At 37.6% G+C, this 18,410-nt stretch overlaps 2 protein-coding genes and 1 long non-coding RNA gene across 8 annotated transcripts in view; 1 reads left to right on the forward strand and 2 right to left on the reverse strand.

The window, feature by feature from the left end:
- Positions 1-648: 648 nt before the first annotated feature.
- ASPP (Ankyrin-repeat, SH3-domain, and Proline-rich-region containing Protein) lies at positions 649-8,023 on the reverse strand. 5 transcript variants are annotated; one of them, XM_022813597.2, is made up of 9 exons: positions 7,887-8,023; positions 7,201-7,382; positions 5,450-5,557; positions 4,784-4,966; positions 4,373-4,536; positions 3,963-4,096; positions 3,453-3,538; positions 2,854-3,096; positions 649-2,583 (listed from the first exon to the last, which is right to left on the reverse strand). In XM_022813597.2, exons 3-9 carry the CDS (start codon positions 5,546-5,548, stop codon positions 1,936-1,938), a joined length of 1,557 nt encoding a protein of 518 aa, XP_022669332.1. In that variant the 5' UTR covers positions 5,549-5,557; positions 7,201-7,382; positions 7,887-8,023; the 3' UTR covers positions 649-1,935. The 5 variants fall into 5 exon arrangements, with proteins under 5 accessions (XP_022669332.1, XP_022669334.1, XP_086830509.1 ...); XM_022813599.2 differs by having other exon boundaries at positions 7,677-7,978; XM_086974383.1 differs by having other exon boundaries at positions 7,673-7,978.
- A 351-nt stretch (positions 8,024-8,374) lies between these two features.
- Positions 8,375-14,325, forward strand: LOC147754200 (uncharacterized). Its single transcript, XR_015316637.1, has 2 exons — positions 8,375-8,590; positions 10,591-14,325. It is a non-coding gene; the product is annotated as an uncharacterized LOC147754200 (long non-coding RNA).
- A 1,610-nt stretch (positions 14,326-15,935) lies between these two features.
- The window catches only part of LOC111253735 (lysosome-associated membrane glycoprotein 1-like), a 10,114-nt gene continuing 7,639 nt past the window's right edge, over positions 15,936-18,410 (reverse strand). The window contains exons 2-4 of one of the 2 annotated variants that reach the window (XM_022813604.2): positions 17,752-18,180; positions 17,040-17,294; positions 15,936-16,582 (exon numbers count right to left, since the gene is read on the reverse strand). In XM_022813604.2, the coding sequence (XP_022669339.1) occupies positions 16,284-16,582; positions 17,040-17,294; positions 17,752-18,180 (983 nt within the window). In that variant the 3' untranslated portion in view covers positions 15,936-16,283. Of the gene's footprint in view, positions 16,583-17,039; positions 17,295-17,751; positions 18,184-18,410 lie in introns of both variants that reach the window. The other variant, XM_022813602.2, reaches the window with a different exon arrangement.

The raw sequence follows: 18,410 nt of genomic DNA on the forward strand, positions 1-18,410 counted from the left end.
ATATATTGTCCATATAATTGTTGTTCCTATGAATAGCCTACACATTTTGTCACGTCAAAATCCTAGATTTAAATAAATCGAGTTATAACTTAAATTTATCCCTGTATCGTTATGATTATATACAATAACGTTATCCGCAAAAATTCGCACTATCGGTCCCGGCTGGCTAAAATAGTTGACCATCAAATGGTTGAAGTGTCAGTGTTTTTAATGATTAAAGCAAAATTACGTTTAGAGATCTAGCTTGAATAAAGACATCTTAGAACCTCGTGTTCCGAAGTCTACTACGAAGCGAATAGGTAAATCCGTAAATCTGAAGAACAACTCATACTATGAACCACAAGGAGAGCTATGAACGTCTGCAAGAGGATAATATTCCGAAACTATGGAACTGATATTGAGAAGAACGTCGATCAAGTGCTTGCGTTTAACTTTAGCAGCGCTCGGCGCTATCGGCTTATCTACGCTGATATATTTAACCGTATTCCCTATAATCTACTAAAGATAAGACTAAACGTTCTACTCAACGTAGTTTTGAGAACGGAAACTGTCAATCCTCTACTATCTGCATAGCCTTGAAGCTTCGTATCGTCAACCGTCACAGTAATCATCAATGATATACCTAACATTTAAGGTAGAACATATACATTAAAGAACCATTTGTAAAAAAAAAACCTGTAAATTTATTTTTACTGTACATAGCTATAAACGCGCTGCGAGATTTTACGGCTTGACAATATCAATAGAACCATAAATATCGTTGTATCGTTGATCAGAGCTACTAACGCTATTGTAATTTATCTGTGGCCATTGTGACACGAGTAGACTTTTCCGGTACATCTTACATCACATAGTCGCTAATGTATGGTTGACTTACGGCGGCCCCATGTCGCCGCTCCACGTGGCACTTAGTTCGGGAAATAAAAAAGAGGATGTCCGTGTTTAAGGTATGACTGAGTCTTGCACTATATATTATAAAGGTAATTGTTAACGACCGCATCCATCGAACGGTTTCACGGCCTGATTCGGAGGATAGCTATACAATCGTATTCTCGAATCACGAAGAAGTTGATGCCAGGTAACATTTGTACTTCATCATGAAAGAACAAGCACTTACCTACGTCAGCAACATATGGTTGAGGTGATTCACTTACAACAGCGACCACTGCACCACTCGCTATTACAAGTCAAGCCCATCGTCAACCTGTGGCTTTAAATGCCGTAGTAGGCCGTACGCTTAAAAAAGTCAATATGTGATGGAATGATGCTGTTGGTATGAGCTACTGCCAGAGAAAATAGTGATCTATTTAAGGGAGTATATACATTTAGTGTATACATACTGTTAACCAGGTCGATATCAATCAAAACATCGAGTGACATATTCGTGCGCGAAGCTTCGCTATGAATCCATCTCAACGACGGACAAAGGAAGACGACGAGGACGAAATGCTGTGCGTCCGTCTTCCAGGCTATTCTAATTAGCACTATCATATGCACCGTCAAAGATAGATCGCCCGCCTTCTGGTGAGCCAGATTCTAGGATCGATCAAACGCCAATGAAAGCTCAAAAGCAATCAACAGATACGGGCGAAATAGTCGAACACGTACGTGTCGATCATAATAGAACTACAAGTCACTAAATCGTGCAACAATGTTATACGAAAAATCAAAACGGTGTCTACATGTTCCTCTTATCGTAAAGTATTTTTGCATACTTTTAATTATTGGACAAAAAGGGAAATATACTGAGACCTGCAACGAACACAAATAATAACGTTATTGAATAGAGGGTCTTTGTTAAGCTCATTGAGCTAACGGTCAGTCGTTTCTTTTGTCCGTGCGCCCTTTCCTATTGTTGGAATTATTATCGCATGATAATATCAATATTCATGTTAGACAGATTAATAATGATAAAAACGAAAAAATATGGCTCTGCTATTCTTCATGATCTTCGTCCATATCCATGTTAGGTGAACTGTTCGCTGAATGCTGCTCCTGCTGCTGATGGTGGATATGACCTGAACTATGGATATTATTGTTGACAACTAATAAGATGTTTTCTTTATTATTAGCGCTGATGTCGTTGCTTGACAAACCTATCGTAGTGGATCCAGTGAAATCATCCAGCTCAGATGAGTCCTTGGACGAAGCAATAGTCTCAATGGTACTTATGTCAACGTCACTTCTTCTCGGTTTTCGGGGATACGAAGCGAGCAAATTTCTTGCTACATAACCTTCCTCATTTGTGGTTTCTGCTCTACACCAGTACCACTCACGTTCTTTCCCATCGCCCCGTCTGAGTATCGTAAGTACATCGTCCTGTTTATAGCTAAGTTCGTCGTCATTTTCCTTTTCATACGCAAACATCGCGTGAACATGACCGTCCAGTTGATTCTGCGCAGACATTAAAAGCTCAAAGCATTCATCGAATCCAGGCTCCTGGCGCTCACATTTGTCAAGCGGAGTCTCCTTATCAGCGTGCGTCATGGCGTAAACGCACGCCCCAGCCTCAACAAGCGCCTTTGCCACACGGGCATTATTACATGATGCAGCGCAGTGAAGCGGGGTCCAACCATCAGCGTCCTGAGAATTCGAGCGATATATTTAGTATTGTGCGACGCTTTGTCATAGATCTCACTTTTTGTCGGAAATATGTAAAAATATACAAATTTTCGAGTGGGTACTTATCGGCGTATGCTTGCTTATTAGAGTGCCTCTGAGACTGACGCATAAGAAGATAAGGAACATGAACATAAACCATATTCTAGCCAGTACGTTACTGCAAATAAAACCGGTATATCAAAAGCACTTCCAGGAAACTGATGAAACGCTTCCGAAGGACAGTACTCGTACCTGGGCGTTTACGTCGCAGCCGGCTTCGATAAGGTAGAGAACAACGGGAAGATGCGAAGCGCAAATGGCATTGTGTAGGGCAGTGATGCCTTCGTCATTACCACGATCGATGATAGGGGTAGGTTGGACGCTTGCTTTATCGTCATTGTGTGGATTCATTGTAGAAGACACGATACGGGCTACGAGGTCAAGTTCACCTTCAAGAGCTGCGTCCAAAAGCAGCGCTAACGGATCGAAGCTTACCTATGTAACAAACAAAGCAGTCAATACCGATGGCAATAGAAAATTGACGAGCAGGTTCGGTTTGCAAGTTAAGTATTAGTGCGAAAATTTAATCTTAAAGTTACAAAGTTGGAAAAATGGCAATGAAATGTTCTCACTTTGATTTTGTCTGTATATTAATAATGGCAATGCAGAACTATTACTGACAAAAGCTAGCAGAGACAACATCGACATTAAGAGGCGCGACTTTCATTATAAAACTACCCCCTTGAAAACGTTCAGTCCTACTAAGATATAACAAACAAGAATGCTCGGCATTTTCTAGGGTGCCAGCTAGAAAATAGAATGCCAATGGTCGCAATAAAAAATTCACTTACCCGCCTTGATTTATCTTTTGTTTTCTTCTTCGAGGCTTTATCGTTTGATATAACTGAAGTCGTTCCGCTTGAATTTTTCAAGTTCTCTGTTTTCATGGTGAACCCCGAAACAAGGAATATAAATTGTAGCTTGTTAGTCGTTGACAAATTGTACTTATTATCAAGACGTTTTTTTCTCCATAAGATTACCTCGGGCGAAATCGCACATTGAAGATATTTGAATCAAATTTTTGGCACTTTGCTATTTTAGGGTTGCGTTCGTGTTTGTAAGAAATAGCAAATAGAAGTGTACTACTTACATGCTACTTAAGACAAAGTGTAAACAAAAATTGCTGCCTTAGCCCTATGATTTTAACAAAAAATATTATGGATGGGAAATGATAAGCCTAACTAAACTAGCATTCGTAGTAGCTGGAAGAGTGCGCTTGTGCAGAACTAGATAAATCCATTACGAAAAAGGCCTCCATAGTCTTGACCCGCTCTGTATTGCGCAATGAAAGAAATTCTCACCTAGTCCAATGATGGCGGTCGACGTGGCTGAAGTGGTGTCGAGGGTGTTTGACTCATTTGTAAGAGATGTGCCTGATTCGGATTCTCTGCTTCTCGGTTGAGGATTGACAACTGCAGTAAAAGGTCGATTTATTCTGAAACAATACAGTCGATGACTCAGTTAATAAACGTGAATATATGATGCCGTATGAATGAATATACGGTGACATATGGCTAATAGTTACCTTATGTAGTCTTTCTTCAGTTGCACAAATCTCAATACGCAAGATTCTGAAGCAACCTTGACCTTCTTTTAAAACGTTAACGTTGTATTATTACGATTTTAAGCTGTGTAAAGCCAGTACTAAAATAACTGACGACGAGTTTGTTAGTGAGTTCTATCTGTCGAATACTGGAAGAAAGCTAATTACCTGCTGTTCGGTGGCAAAGTGTTTCTATATTTTAAAGGCTGGCTGTCAGGCTGGCATCCACTATCAAGGCCTTCGTTTGAGGCCCGCTTTTTCTCCAAGCGGTCACGCAGTTGCTGAACATAATTAGAAGTTCGTTCAAGTTCATCTAACTGGCCAGCCAAAACCTATTGAGGCAACGAAGAAATTTATTACAGTCTACAAAAGAGAAAGAAAGACGGTCTTCATTCTAACGAACGATCTTCGCCGAGTTTCGTTAAGCATGAACAATACGAGCAAAACTATACTAAATAGACGATTACAATAAAATGATTCCTCTCCGACTTGATACACTGCCAGTCTTCGCTTACGATTGATATCTTTGGCTTTGCTGCACTACTTATGCAAATAGGATAGATCAGCACGTGAACGCACCTCAACGCGTTGTACTAGCGCATTAAGATCTGTCTGTTTCTGCCTGAAAAGTCCAGCTAGCCTATCTAATTCGACTCGTAGCATAGCGTTACGATTCTCTTGTTCTTCAACAGCTTCTCGACGCGATCGAAGTGAGCGAACCTTCGCCTCAACAGCGTGAAGTTTCCCTGCATCTCGAAGCACCTTAAAATGGATACAAGTATTGCAGTTTGTATTGTCGTAATATACGTTAAAATTCTCCTTCTTCTAACTGAAATAGAGATGCACCACTTCGGCAACCGGCTTACTCACCAACACCGATTAGACCTAAAATTTGTTTATCGAATAAGTGTTAGGTTAAAAATAAAGTATGAAAAATAAAGCGAAGTGTACACATATAGGCTAGACGTAACTGCATTGAGAATGGGTGTTAGAATGGTTAGAAACAGGAAGTAGACTACGAATAGTTATTATGACGATTAAAGATCGTGAACTCGTTCAATAATTACAGACAAGCAGCAACAAAAACAACATGATTTCTATGTAAAAAAATGTATTGCCTAGCTCTGAAAAACAGAAGATCGGATGCGAACATTGAATGCTATATAAAAGGTAAAAAAAGGTTTACTTTTATTCGATGAAGTTTATCTTTATTTTAGAACAGTCAGATCATCGAACGCAGCGTACCTCAAGCCGTTTTTCCTTCGTAAGCATTAGCTCGTGTTGGATGTCTAGCTTCTGCTGTTGTCGCATGACGATTTCATTGAGTCGATTCATCCTAACCATTTTCGGGCCCTACAAATGACGAAAGGCTTCGGCGTAACTAACTTCGATATAATAAAAGATCGTATGGGTAACTCCAGTAACTCTCAACAGGTTTCGGTTGTCCACACGTTGGAAACCGAATCCGTACGGTCAAGTTAGTTGATATATATCCAATGGCAATATGTCGCAACTGCCATTGGATGCTGCTGTGTTGACAAATTATTAAGGCAAATCACTCGTGCCATACATCTCCTTGTTAGTAAAATTGCCCTAGCATGGGAGTTTTGCTTTAAGAATACCTCATATTTATATTATAGCCACCTACCACAAACATCATAGCGCCTATTGTGATTGTTTCTAGATAATAATGACAATAAAAATAAATAATAAAATTGCTTTTATAAAAGGTTTGATTATGTTTCCACCACGTAGGAAACATGATTCTAGCGAGCCTATGTCGACCCTGCACATGTTGGTGTGCCAATATAAGGGAAGTAGATGAAATTCTCACGGAGCGCGAGTGTTCTACTTCTGATAAGAGCTATAAATCCTATTTCTCTGAATACGTTCGGCCGACCATTACTTTATATTTAGATGCATATTGACCCCCCATACACTAGCGATTCAAGCATACGCTTCGTAAAAATATAAACACCAGATCATTAACCCGCTTATGTAAGCGCTTACCGATGCAAACAATAAGTCCGTTTAGTAGTAAATATTGGGTTAATTTATCAAACCTTCGGCAAGTCACGTTTGTACATTGCAACATTATTGAAGCTTGTTGTAAAACATGTACAATAGAGCTTACGAATCTTATGCTTTATTTATTTACCGATGCGAGGCAAAGAAGTTTTTCACGAAATCTGCGAATTTCTAAAAAAGTGTCAAGACTCATATAGCTGTCTAGAGATTTTAAGTAATCACTTCTGCGCTAAAACGGTGTTGGAGGCTTTTATTACACGGCCACTTCAACTAAAATACAAGACCGCTTTTCTACTGATTACGAGATATGTCCGTGACACACCGCCTTCTTTCAATCACTTGGGAACCTTTTCAGTTAAAAATAACTCGGTTTTTTCGGCTAGGACTAAAAATCACCCTTGAAGTCATTATAATCGGTAATTTTTTTCAATAATATTGATAGTTTTATAAAAAAAAAATCCCACGTTTATCTACTCCAATGGTCAGTGTATGAATAAAAGGTGTTTATTAACTTTTACTAGTCTTTAATAGTCAGGGAACTTACTAGGTCTCATGATTGCTTCGTGAAATTCTGCGAGAGTTTATTTGATTAAACGGTCGGAACAGTGGCTAATATATTGCTAGATAATTACAATTTACTACCGTAGTATAGGATACACTAAGTACAAAAAATAGATTAACCTGCAATGGTAGCTTGTTATGATCAACAAGAGCTTTCGATAACAAACCAACCAAAATATATTAATATATGAGTACAACGAACTCTGACTATTATGTATCGCATTCACAGATCGTGTAAACAAGAAGCAAAAGAAGAAGATGTACAGCGCATATTTACTAGGTCATCATCATTCGTCAAGCGAAATCATATTGTGTACAATAATGTTAAATGGAATTCGTGTTTTATGCAATATTGAGACGAAACATCATTTTGCTATGCCTCAAATATAAAATATCAATAAACTTACAACTCAAGGGATGAGCAATATCAGTCCTTGTCTATAAAATCACTGCTTTTTATCGATCTTGGTTCGAGTCGTGATGAACAATCCGTTGGGATTCAACTGTACAGGTTGTTTGCACCATAAGTCACACATTCACAGAATTCAGAAACTTAACAACTCTGCACAGCTTACTAAGGCAGTTGAGCCTGTAAAATAACATATCCGAGAGATGATCTGTAGATAGGACGATTTATATTCACTTTTCACTGATCCGTTTCATCTAACCATTTATTCTAGTTAAGGTAACTTCGGGTCGTCTATAATTAACTTGATGAAGATAGGCCAATTCATTCCACTTTTAATTGCTCCGGCAATAAAGTTTGAACCATAGATATTATTCGTATACTATATGCGTGGAGTATATCCGGTATTCCACCGTTTAGCATCTATCAGACGGTTGATTCTCACTAGGATAAGAATATGCCTGGATTCGAACCTACACCGCCACTAGGTGTTCCTAATGCTATCAGCCAAGCAAGGATCCACTAGACTAACACACGGACTGTTATTATGAACGCTGTCTATACGGAATCCATAAGCCAAATACTATTGCTCATTATAGGAAAAAAACATATTTCCATAAACAGTTCGTTGTTTTCGCTGGTCCTTGTCAACTGTCCCGATTATCTATGTTTATGCGTGTCACTCACGGAACCATCCGACCTCCTTCGTCGGGCTGTGAGAGCGTCCGATAGAAATCAGTCCAAAAAACCCGTCTACATAACTAGATACAAATGGAACGCTATTGGTAGGATGAGGACCATGTCCAAAACACTAAATTCCGTCCGGGCTTCTATAGCCAGATGAAAAAATTTCCTAACATACAAACGTACGTTTTGGCGTGAAGAATAACTCAAAAACAAGGTTTACCGATGTAAATCAAAATACGAAGTAAATACTAAAACCTGTAAAAAAAAAAAAAAAAAAAAAGCTGCGAAAAGTTGTTATTCGTGTACAATGCATTAACACCGCGTTGAAGATTTGAACCAGAAAATTACGTGCTTGTTTCTTGTGCCTTACAATGAAGTCGGAATAAACAGTTATAATATTTAACGCTCATTTACAAATCATATTCATAGGAAACACGTTGCATTTGTATCGAATAATAGCCGATGTTATTTATAGGTAATTTTACTGGTTTATTTTATGCGCTCGTTACTGCTAGTGCATCAGCGGATGACAGTTTGCTTAATTCGGACAATATATGTAAACAACAGTTCGATAAAGCTTGCGTGATACAAGCAAAATGACAATACCGTTTCCGAAGTATAATATGTGTACATGTATAACCGCCATTGCTGTTGAGCAAAACATAAGTTTGTGTTTAAAACCTGCTGATACCTATTGCACGTCGGTGAGACCCCCTTATTGGTTCATTAAATAGCCCTTGCAGCTACAGTAAAGCCGTAAGCGCTGGTGTTTGGCTCAGCGGTTCTAGAAAAAGTGTTTACTATTATCATACAAGTAGACTGTGTTTTTTTTTAACAAACCAGCCTTAAAATGTGTGCTCTAGTTTTGTGTGGCCATAATGACTTTGAAGTCAGTGTAGCCTTTAGGCGGCGTTAGGAATGTGCTTACTTCATCGAATTTCGATTCCAGTTAGTGCGATGCTGTATAAGTTTCAGTTGCGTTTTTCGATCAATCTTAGCCATAATTTACACGTCTAGGCCGTTATTACGATTGAGATTCCACAACCCTCCCGCGTCGTCTAAATGTGACCGGGTAGAGCGATACCTCTAACAAATCGCGTTGCTTCTGAAAAAAGTTCACAAAGTGGTGGCTGGTTTAATAGAAAAACGTTGTGAAACACTATAGGTGTGCTAATAATTTTCTATCATGCAATGTTGGATTGCTCGCCTTTACATAAATGTTAGAGGTTTCTCTTTACTACTCTTAACAGGCCCAGTTATATAATGCGACTTTAATAAATAAACCCTTTTAAAAAGCTTTGTAATGTCTATATACAGGATTGTAGATTTAAATAAGTGAAAACTTTGGCGGGTTGCTTTTCGTGACGAACATGCGTCCATCCACTATTCGTGGTGCCGGCCAGAAGCCAGTTCTATCTAAAACAGAACAACAAATTCATCACGGCAAAACACAGTGTTTAGAAAATTTTGAGCTAAGATCAGCGATTATCCAATATTTCTCCCTCCCTTATCAAAAATTGAAAACTTCGTGCGAAATCGATCGTCTGTATTATTGCTAGTTTTCGTGTGGCTTAAAATACAACAAAAGAATTCCAGAAGGCTGGACGATTTTTTGGGATAGGGCTTGGATTTGAAGAACTCGAAAATTCACTAAAGAAATGGCTCACAGCCATTTTCGATACGTCTAGGTTTCTAATACGTAAAGTAAGGACCGTTTTAAAGAAAAGAATATTAATTGCCAAAGAGAACCTTCAGCAGTTGGTCTTTTTGAGACTTTTTTTGAACATTTGTACTCTTAGGATTCTAGCCTTCTATCAAACTGAAATGTATGAAATTTTTCAGATGCAGCTTATTTGAACGACACTTTAGTGAGTTCACATCCAGCAGTATCACTTGACGATTACAAAGTAATTCGCGGATTAAAAAAAGACATTATGAAGATTACTAACAGTAGCTTGAGTCCCGAATTGAAGCTCTCAGCGAGGTGGATTACACTAAATGGCCAGTACCATCAGGAATAATATTTTTAAAAATACCTGTCTTTATTTAGATGGTCTGAGAAACAAAGCATAGATCTCAATCTATACGCTCCACACTATATATATATATATATATAACACAAGAAATCTACAGATATTGTGTAATAGGTGTTGTAGATGGGACTTGAAACAGCAAAAACTTCTGGTTGTTTTGGACTAAACACTTGGCCATTCGAAAAAAAAATATATATATATCTAACAGGAAGCAAAATTAGGTCGCAAGCATGCTCCGAGAGTATATTCCGAAGAAGGTTAAGTTGAATGACAACAGATATGAATTTTTATAATAAACTATTTTTTATTCATTTTAGAATTTGACACCGTTACAGTTTTACGTTATATATTGCTACATCTGCATGGTGACATTGCCATTTGTGATTTTTCGTGTTCTCTTCCCTCTATTACGTGTGCAGCGTTGGACTAACTTCAGATATCTTTTGTAGTTTTGACCCTCGATTCTAATCACTTGTTGCATCTGTATATGCCATTGTCATCATTCAATTAACAACTGAGCTGACATAAATGTTGAATGATACTCAATCCAAATTTACCGTTACTTGTATGTATTCACATTTTTCGTTTTTTTTTCTCCTCTCTTGAATTCGTTCCTTTCTCAAATAATCGTTTCTTTGCTCCAAAATAACGTAATGCTAATATGTTTTCAGTAAAGTTGGCGAAGGTCTGTCGGAACACATACTGACATGACAGACGCGACTGGTTTGTAATCGATTTTTAATCGCGGCCTACCTTGAGTAAACCAGCTAAATTTACCAAATGTCAAAGGTGTGCTTTTTTAATATTTAATTTTCCAACGTTTAATATCTTATTGCAATTAGCCAATAAGCAATCAAGTCGACCGGCACAGTGTAAAGAAAGTACTTGTTGAAATATTATTAACATTTCTGTCGACTTACACAAGAGATACATACAGTGTGCCTCAAACAAACGTATACACGTTAATTTATTGAATATTTTTTGACAATTTACATCAAAACTATGTTTTATTAAGTATTCGGGAGGACCTTGGTAGAGATGGCCAGTTTTATTTCCAACAGCAGGTGTACTTTTATCGTGATGTAAGAGCACATATTAATAAAAGAGTTTTACAAATAGAGAGGTGTAACGAAAAAATCCCTTTGAAATACACTGCACCTCTCCAGATCTAATGCCAATTTTCTTTTTCTTGCGAAGATATCTTAAAGAAAAAGTACGTTAGAAAACCGATGATCTACGAAGTTTACAAAATTTACGAAAATTACATTTTTGGGACACTCTGTGTAGTAGTTAGGAATGCCCCCTGAGGCTAACCATTTAGTAAACACAGTAAAATTTTCTTGATCTACTCTGAAACGATGCAACTGTATCGCCACTCTAAAGATTATTTCTATTAATAATAATTATTTTATTCATTCCTATCATAGCTATAATTCTTATCGTAAATGTTTTATAATAATATTAATTACTATTATTTTATTATGTAACATTTGTGAATGCAGCAAAGCTCATTTCTTTAGCTAATGAACGCGGTTTTTTAGGGCACATTTTATTAGTATAGCTCCTACAAACTAGAAAAACAAAAGAAAACGAAAATAATAAATATGTACAGTATCTCCTATGATACCGGTCCTTCTCGTTCATTATCCACTTAGTTTTCTAATCTTTTTATATATATATTTAGTATATCCTCTCATAATCGCGTGTATAATCTTGAAAATGATGCACTTATCCATGTGCTAGGTATGTATCGACAATGTTGACAAGAGCTAAGTTCTTTATGATAACCAATTAATAGTATTGGTTGGCTAATTACTAAGGGATATAGTTGTAGACCTTTCAGGTAGTATTGCGTCCCCTCCTATAGCAGCGGTTTTCGTAGTATGCACTTTTATTTATATACTAATAAATTTCAACACACTTTGCACAATTCAGATACATAGATTTCCTCCAAATCCAAAAGCATCCTTCACTTCCTTTTGTCTACTAGAGATGCTGAACTCTTGCTGTAAGAAGAAATCTATGGGGCTTTGCTACCCCGCCCGCTCTCGCCATGGAAAGCTATTGGATGGGTCCCTGCTTAATTACCCCATTTAGTTCTAAGTACGTTCATAGGTTTTTAATTTGTTTTCGTAACAAACACTATCTATCTATGTAAGTCTGTCAAGTAGCTCTAATCATTGTACAGTCTCTTTGTCCACATGACATACATTTCTGCAGAAATTTACTTACTTGTACATAAGCAATAATAAGATTTACTACGGCGCTTAAGAATGTGAATGTGTATGTACGCTTTAGGTGCACTGGATCAGCACTTTTTCTCATCGTAATCATGTGCACCAGGGTTTACTGCTGCCCCTTTCGAGATTTGTAGCTCCTGTAAGGTACATACATATTACAGATACACCTAAGTACGACATACAGAACCAGCGACTATCTTGTCGATTCTATTACATAAAAACCGATAAAAAAATGGGGCATCAAATTTTTTAAAGGAAAAAGCATGTTATATAGCCGATTCCGTTCTAATCATCAAGCTGTAGACTATTGTTTCAATAGAGTCTTGCATGTAGTTTATCACCCTTTATACAAAAGAAGTGTTTTTCAATCGTCATGTTCGTTTATGTCAAGTGTTAAAAGTATGCGAACTATAAGAAAACGTATAATCCTTAGATTTGATTGTTTCTACATGTACGGTCTTCATCTGCCTTTTTTATACTTACACGTACAGTGCCGAGCTTTTTATGAAAAGTTACATTCAGCCGAAGTATCGGTGCAACTGGGTAAGCGCTTACAAAAACAACAAGTATTGTTCCAGATATCAATTCTATGGACTTAGAATAAAGGCGCACATAAATGCCTTACTTCCACATTAGCAATAAAGTAATCTCAATATGTAATCTACTCTAAGAGACGTTTTCGAGTAACGTTTGCCACTTTCATTTTCTTTTAGCTCTAATTAAGAAGGATCATTAATAACAAAAACCCACTTGGCTTAAATTAGTTATTCTCCAAGGCGAATTTAAGTCTATAACGGTGTATCCGATTTACTGCTCGGGCTCGAATAAATAACTTAATTTCCACATAAACATGCCTGCATTTTCAAGATCTATGAAAATAATAAATATTCTAATTCCACAGATACCAAATGACAGTCATGTTTGACATAGAGTCAGCCAATGTGTGACATCTATAAGTGAAGTCACAGTATCTTAGAATGACACTGACTGCCTTTTTTCAACTCCTCTTGTAAATTACATAATCTCATTACGGACAGACATGAATCTCTAGTTCAAAGAATGGCGTAAGGAGGCTCGCAAACCTTTTTTGCAGCAGCTTTTTGAGATTTTTCATTTAGTAGTAGTGCATCTAGATCAGGCTAAAAAAACTGCACGCTGATATATTTATTTTCGTTCTGTTAAATGATTTTTCGAATAGATACTGACTCAGCAAGCTCGTCAGACGCCCTGGAATCTAAATACTGAGCTACGAGTTCTTACTATCGGTGTCAGTCTGTCGTGAGCAAAAAAAGACGTCCTTAAAGACAAAGTTTAACAATCGGCAATATATCACTAAGTCTATTTTGTCTCCTTAATCGGTGTTACTACTCATTACCGAGCGAATGGCAAAGTCAGATATGAAGATCGCTTAAAAAATCAGCGTAGTGAGAAGACAACGATGTGAACTACGTACACGGCTGTACATAATGCCATTTCCTATATAAGGGAAATATGAATGAAACAAAACGAGAACACCGGCAGCATCTTCAGTGGGGCTTCACCCCGACTCTACGAATAACGAACGCTGTTTATCCATTTGACAGTAACTGCCACTAGGTAGATAATTTTCCAACTAATGAAGCACCCACGATGTGCAGTATGCGCTGAGTCCATTTGTTTTATGTTTATATTGTGTTCACATTCAGTCACATTTACACATATGCACAAGGTTCGTACCTTTATCTCTATTGTAATAACAATTAGAACACATAGCGTAAGAATGCATACAACAATTTTGTACATTTGTTAGCAACCGATTGTGTACGCATAGGCTTTATAAATAAAATTACAAAAAGCCGCAGGATGGCAAAATCCATCGTAAATTACAAGAATAAAATCTACAAACAAAGGAGTGGCAATAGAATCGAGGAAACACGTTCATTAGCAGCACGAGAAAGCCTCCACTATTTATAGGCCTGTAAAAATAGACGAAACAAATTTACCGGAGTTAACGAAACAGTAAAAGGTTGACTACTAACTATTCAAATAGTTATCTCATTTTAATGGCATAATCATCTGAAGGAAAAGTACACAAAAACAGATCTGTACTAGTATCTTGTAAATCAGTAATTATTGAACACAAGCATTGTTCAAAATAAAATAAAAATAAAAATAAATAAACTCTTTGCTAGTCTGTTTTAATTCAATAGTTAGTTTGACTAAAATTGACCAAAAGATAAAGACGTTTAAATCTCCTCTAAGCCTCGAGACGTGGGAAGAATCATCCTTTATTCTTACGATGATGTACAGAACGCGCTTGACCAGTGTCAAAAAAAATCATCGCATTCAGTATTTTTTTTTAATGAAATTTACATATTTGTCGGTAATCTGAATGACTTCATTCATACTCAACCATTGTTGGGACAATAGTAATATTGACATCTCTCGTTGACATCACCATCATCATCACTATCGATTTCCGACTCATGTATTTTTAGTTGCAGCTAAGTGTCCCATACATACCTAATATCTTGGACTTGTCATCCACATATTATTACTATTATTTTTTAATGTTATAATGGATTATAAGTGCAGTAATAATACTAGGTATTCCTTCTTATCATAGAGTCGTATGTTTGTTAACTACAAACCATCTTAAATTTGGTTCATCTCTAGATTTCCCTGGTCGAAGGATAGATTGAAGAACAAAACTGCTAAAGTACAATAAAAAAAAATCTGCTTGGATTGTGATTACAGTAATCTGGGCGAAGAAGGATAAGTCTACTGAAACATATAGCGCCAGTCAAGCGGCTTGGTTCTAAATCTTTGGTTTTTTTTTACATATTTTCCTTATAGATCAAAAATGAATGTATGGCCACCAGTAGGTAATGATTGTTGATACAAAATCGTCAATTGCTTTAGGCAAGGGTTTATCGATTTGCAAACTAAGTGTACGAGCTCGCCCATAGTTGAAGGTACGGATTTAAAACGTTTAAATGACCTGCCAACTATATATATATATATATATATATATAAGTAGCGCGTCCAAAATAGGGCTATTTTACGTGTTCTTACCATGTGAGTGACTGGGATGTTAATTTTCCTGAGTTTTACATTTCACTCACTTTGGACACAGCGTAAGCGTAATGTTCCGATGCCACGACGACGATACTTACGAATATCTGACTTTGTCTAGGAGATGATGACGAAAACACGGCATTACGTTCCCTGTCACACCATCAATGTAAAGACTAACCTAGACATTGCCCTAGGATAGACTGCCTTCACGAGAAGGCGGAAAGAGCATTGAACAAAAAAAAGGAGCTTCTGGTAGTAAAAAAATCAAGAACAGAAATGTACGTATTATTTTGTTCATATATGACCATACATAGGAGAACTGAAGGGAATAATCAGTAAACAGGAAGGCAACTTACTACTAAAATCTTGTGTTGTAGTTCTAGCTTAATGCCAGCAGCGAATAAGTCATCTAGTTTTTGCTTCGGTAGTACATTTCATCTAAAAAGAGATGGTATTTTTCTCATATAGAAGAAATCGCTTTTGTTATTCCGTACTGCATTTTAAAGACGATTACTCAAGATGTTTTATAAGCGATACATCAATAGCACTTAATGAGGGCTGTATTGACCCAACTGAATATTTTCTGCCCTCAGGAAAAATCAGTGCTTAACTCACACCTTTCAGATTGAAACGAAAGAGCTACACATTACTCAAACGCGACTTGCGCTGGCACAAATGTCCTGTGCACTCCATCCTAAGGAGAAAGTAAAAGTGGAGAATCGCAATTTTCGTCTGTTTTCAGTTTATTACCTGTGTAACACAGTATCTTTCGAAAAATTCCGCTCGTAAAAGCTTAGGACAGCTGCAAAATATCCATGTAAAAAAACTCGGGTGAACTTATGCTGATTTTAAGAAGGCTGCCATTCGACTCGGTCTGACCGAGTGGAATGCAGACTAGTTATTCGCCTATATTGTAGGTTAGGATTTTGCGTAAGCCTGCACTTGTAAAACAGTTGTACCCTAAAATTTTACAATTAACATTAATAATTAGTAATATTGATTTTGCAGCTAGTCCACCCATACTGTAGCAGGTGCTACATTGGATAGATTAACTTTCTGAGACTAGACTACACAGGTTGATATCCCCTTTGCCGGCTCCTGCGACGAGCGATTAGGTACGCAATTAGTACAATCACTACAAAAAGAGCAATTGCACAACCAATAGCAATAATCATCACATCCGAGTGGTAGTCGGATGTGCACTCTTTTTCGACACCAACGAAGTTTGCCGAATTCGAAGTACGAAAAGCCTCGTACTTCATATCAGAGAATACTAGGTATACCGCCTTTTCACCAAGACTTACTTCAGACGCCTGAGAGCATTTATAGTACTTGTTCTCGGCGACTTCGAACTGCCTCAATGTATCTGGAAAATAAATCGCAGATGTGTAAAAGAATTTTAAATGTATCCATATGTTGATATTTAAAATTGTCTCATTACTGTTATAATTGTTGTACATACTGATCTCATCTACAAGCCCCAAACTGAACGAACAGATCTTTAGACTTACAAAAATCAATGTTGATAGCACTCTGGCGTTAGGATGGCTAATTTCAGTGGGGTTAACACAAAACGTTAAGCTGCGGCCGCGTGTAACAATGAATTGAAAATAAAAGTTGCTGCTGCTAATAACAATAACAATGCTTTTGAAGATATCAAAATTTGCTTAATTTCACGTTTGTAAAAAATGCGACACCTCCAAGTCAAATATAGTCATACTACAAAATTATCTTCGTGGGTATCACCTTTAGGAAAAAGAGGATATAAAAACTACAGCACCATTAAAAACAAAAATAACGGGTCCGTTAATGCCCAAACTTACTGTTGCTAGTAGCTTCAACATGATCGGTTTTAACCGCGAGATCCCCGACGAAGTAAGATTCCTTAGTCTTCAGGAAAGTCACCTGAATCCACGAATTTTGCTCAACGAAATTTATCCAGAGGATAATCTTTTCTTTTCCGCATTTTGAATTAGCTTCGGAAACTGTTCCATTTCCGAAATTTAAATGGTACGGCTCGGTCTTGTTAAGTCTTTGCGCGACCGCTACTCTCGTTTGAACGATCAGACAAATTTGACCTGCAATTCGCAATTGTATGCAACGAAAAATTTGTCATCGTCAAAATCGCAATAACGTAACAATCGCAATAAGGAAACGCTGAACCTATATGGAAACATACGCATATTTAATTATAAACGATAACCAAAATGCCCAACACAGGGCACTATAGTGTAGAGTCTCACTACTCCTATGGATTACTATCATTTTCTACATGTAGCAACAGAGAAATATTGAAAAAGCAATCCTCTGTGATTACGTGTATATTAAAGTTTTGTTCAGTATCAAGTAGGTGGCGATCTGCCTTTTTCAAATCAGATCACTTGTCACTGCCTAAAACACTCACTATGGTTTTATTTAGAATATAATGCAACTAAATGACCTACTTGGCGCGTATATTGTCAAAATAAGCGCAAACAAAGCTAGGGTTGGGCAGTTCAATAGAATAGGCCAACAGAACGCGCCGAACAAAATTACCTGCATTGTTTTCCAGAGTGAAGTTTCCCAGTGCCGGTATCTTCGGGTTGGGAACTGGCGTTGGAGTCGGTGGTGATGCTGTTGTTGTTGTTGATGATGATGATGTTGGCGATGCTGTGGGCGTCGTTGGCGGAGTAGAGGGCTTTTCTGTAGTCGTTGTTGTCGTCGGTGTCGTCGTTGTTGTTGTCGGTGTCGTCGTTGTTGTTGTCGTCGGTGACGTGGGCGTCGTTGCCGTTGGTGACGTCGTCGTTGTTGTCGTTGACGTCGGCGACATCGTCGTCGTTGTCGATGTCGTTACCGGCACAGTCGTCGTTGTCGTTGACGGCACAATCGTCGTTATTACCTCCGTTATCATTCTAGATTCTTGATTCGGCTTTGTCACCGCCGGCCTTTTCGTCGTGATTGAAGTTAACGTTTTGGTACCTGCGTCTTCTGAGAGATGACAATCAGAAAAATCAATTCACGACCTCAATATATACATTTTGGACATACTGGGGGGGGGGGGGGGGGTTCTTTTTTATAAAAATTTAAAAAAATTTTTTTTAAAAAAACTTTCTTATTAAGTATAATAAAGGCTCACGAAAATTTTATTGCCAGCACTACCGTCACGGTAGGTTAATTGCAGAAAAGCAATTCACTTAATGCTAATTGTTACTTAC

The sequence above is a fragment of the Varroa destructor genome, unplaced genomic scaffold (genome assembly GCF_002443255.2).
Source record: "Varroa destructor unplaced genomic scaffold, Vdes_3.0 BEIS01000007.1, whole genome shotgun sequence".
Taxonomy (NCBI): Eukaryota; Metazoa; Arthropoda; class Arachnida; order Mesostigmata; family Varroidae; genus Varroa; species Varroa destructor.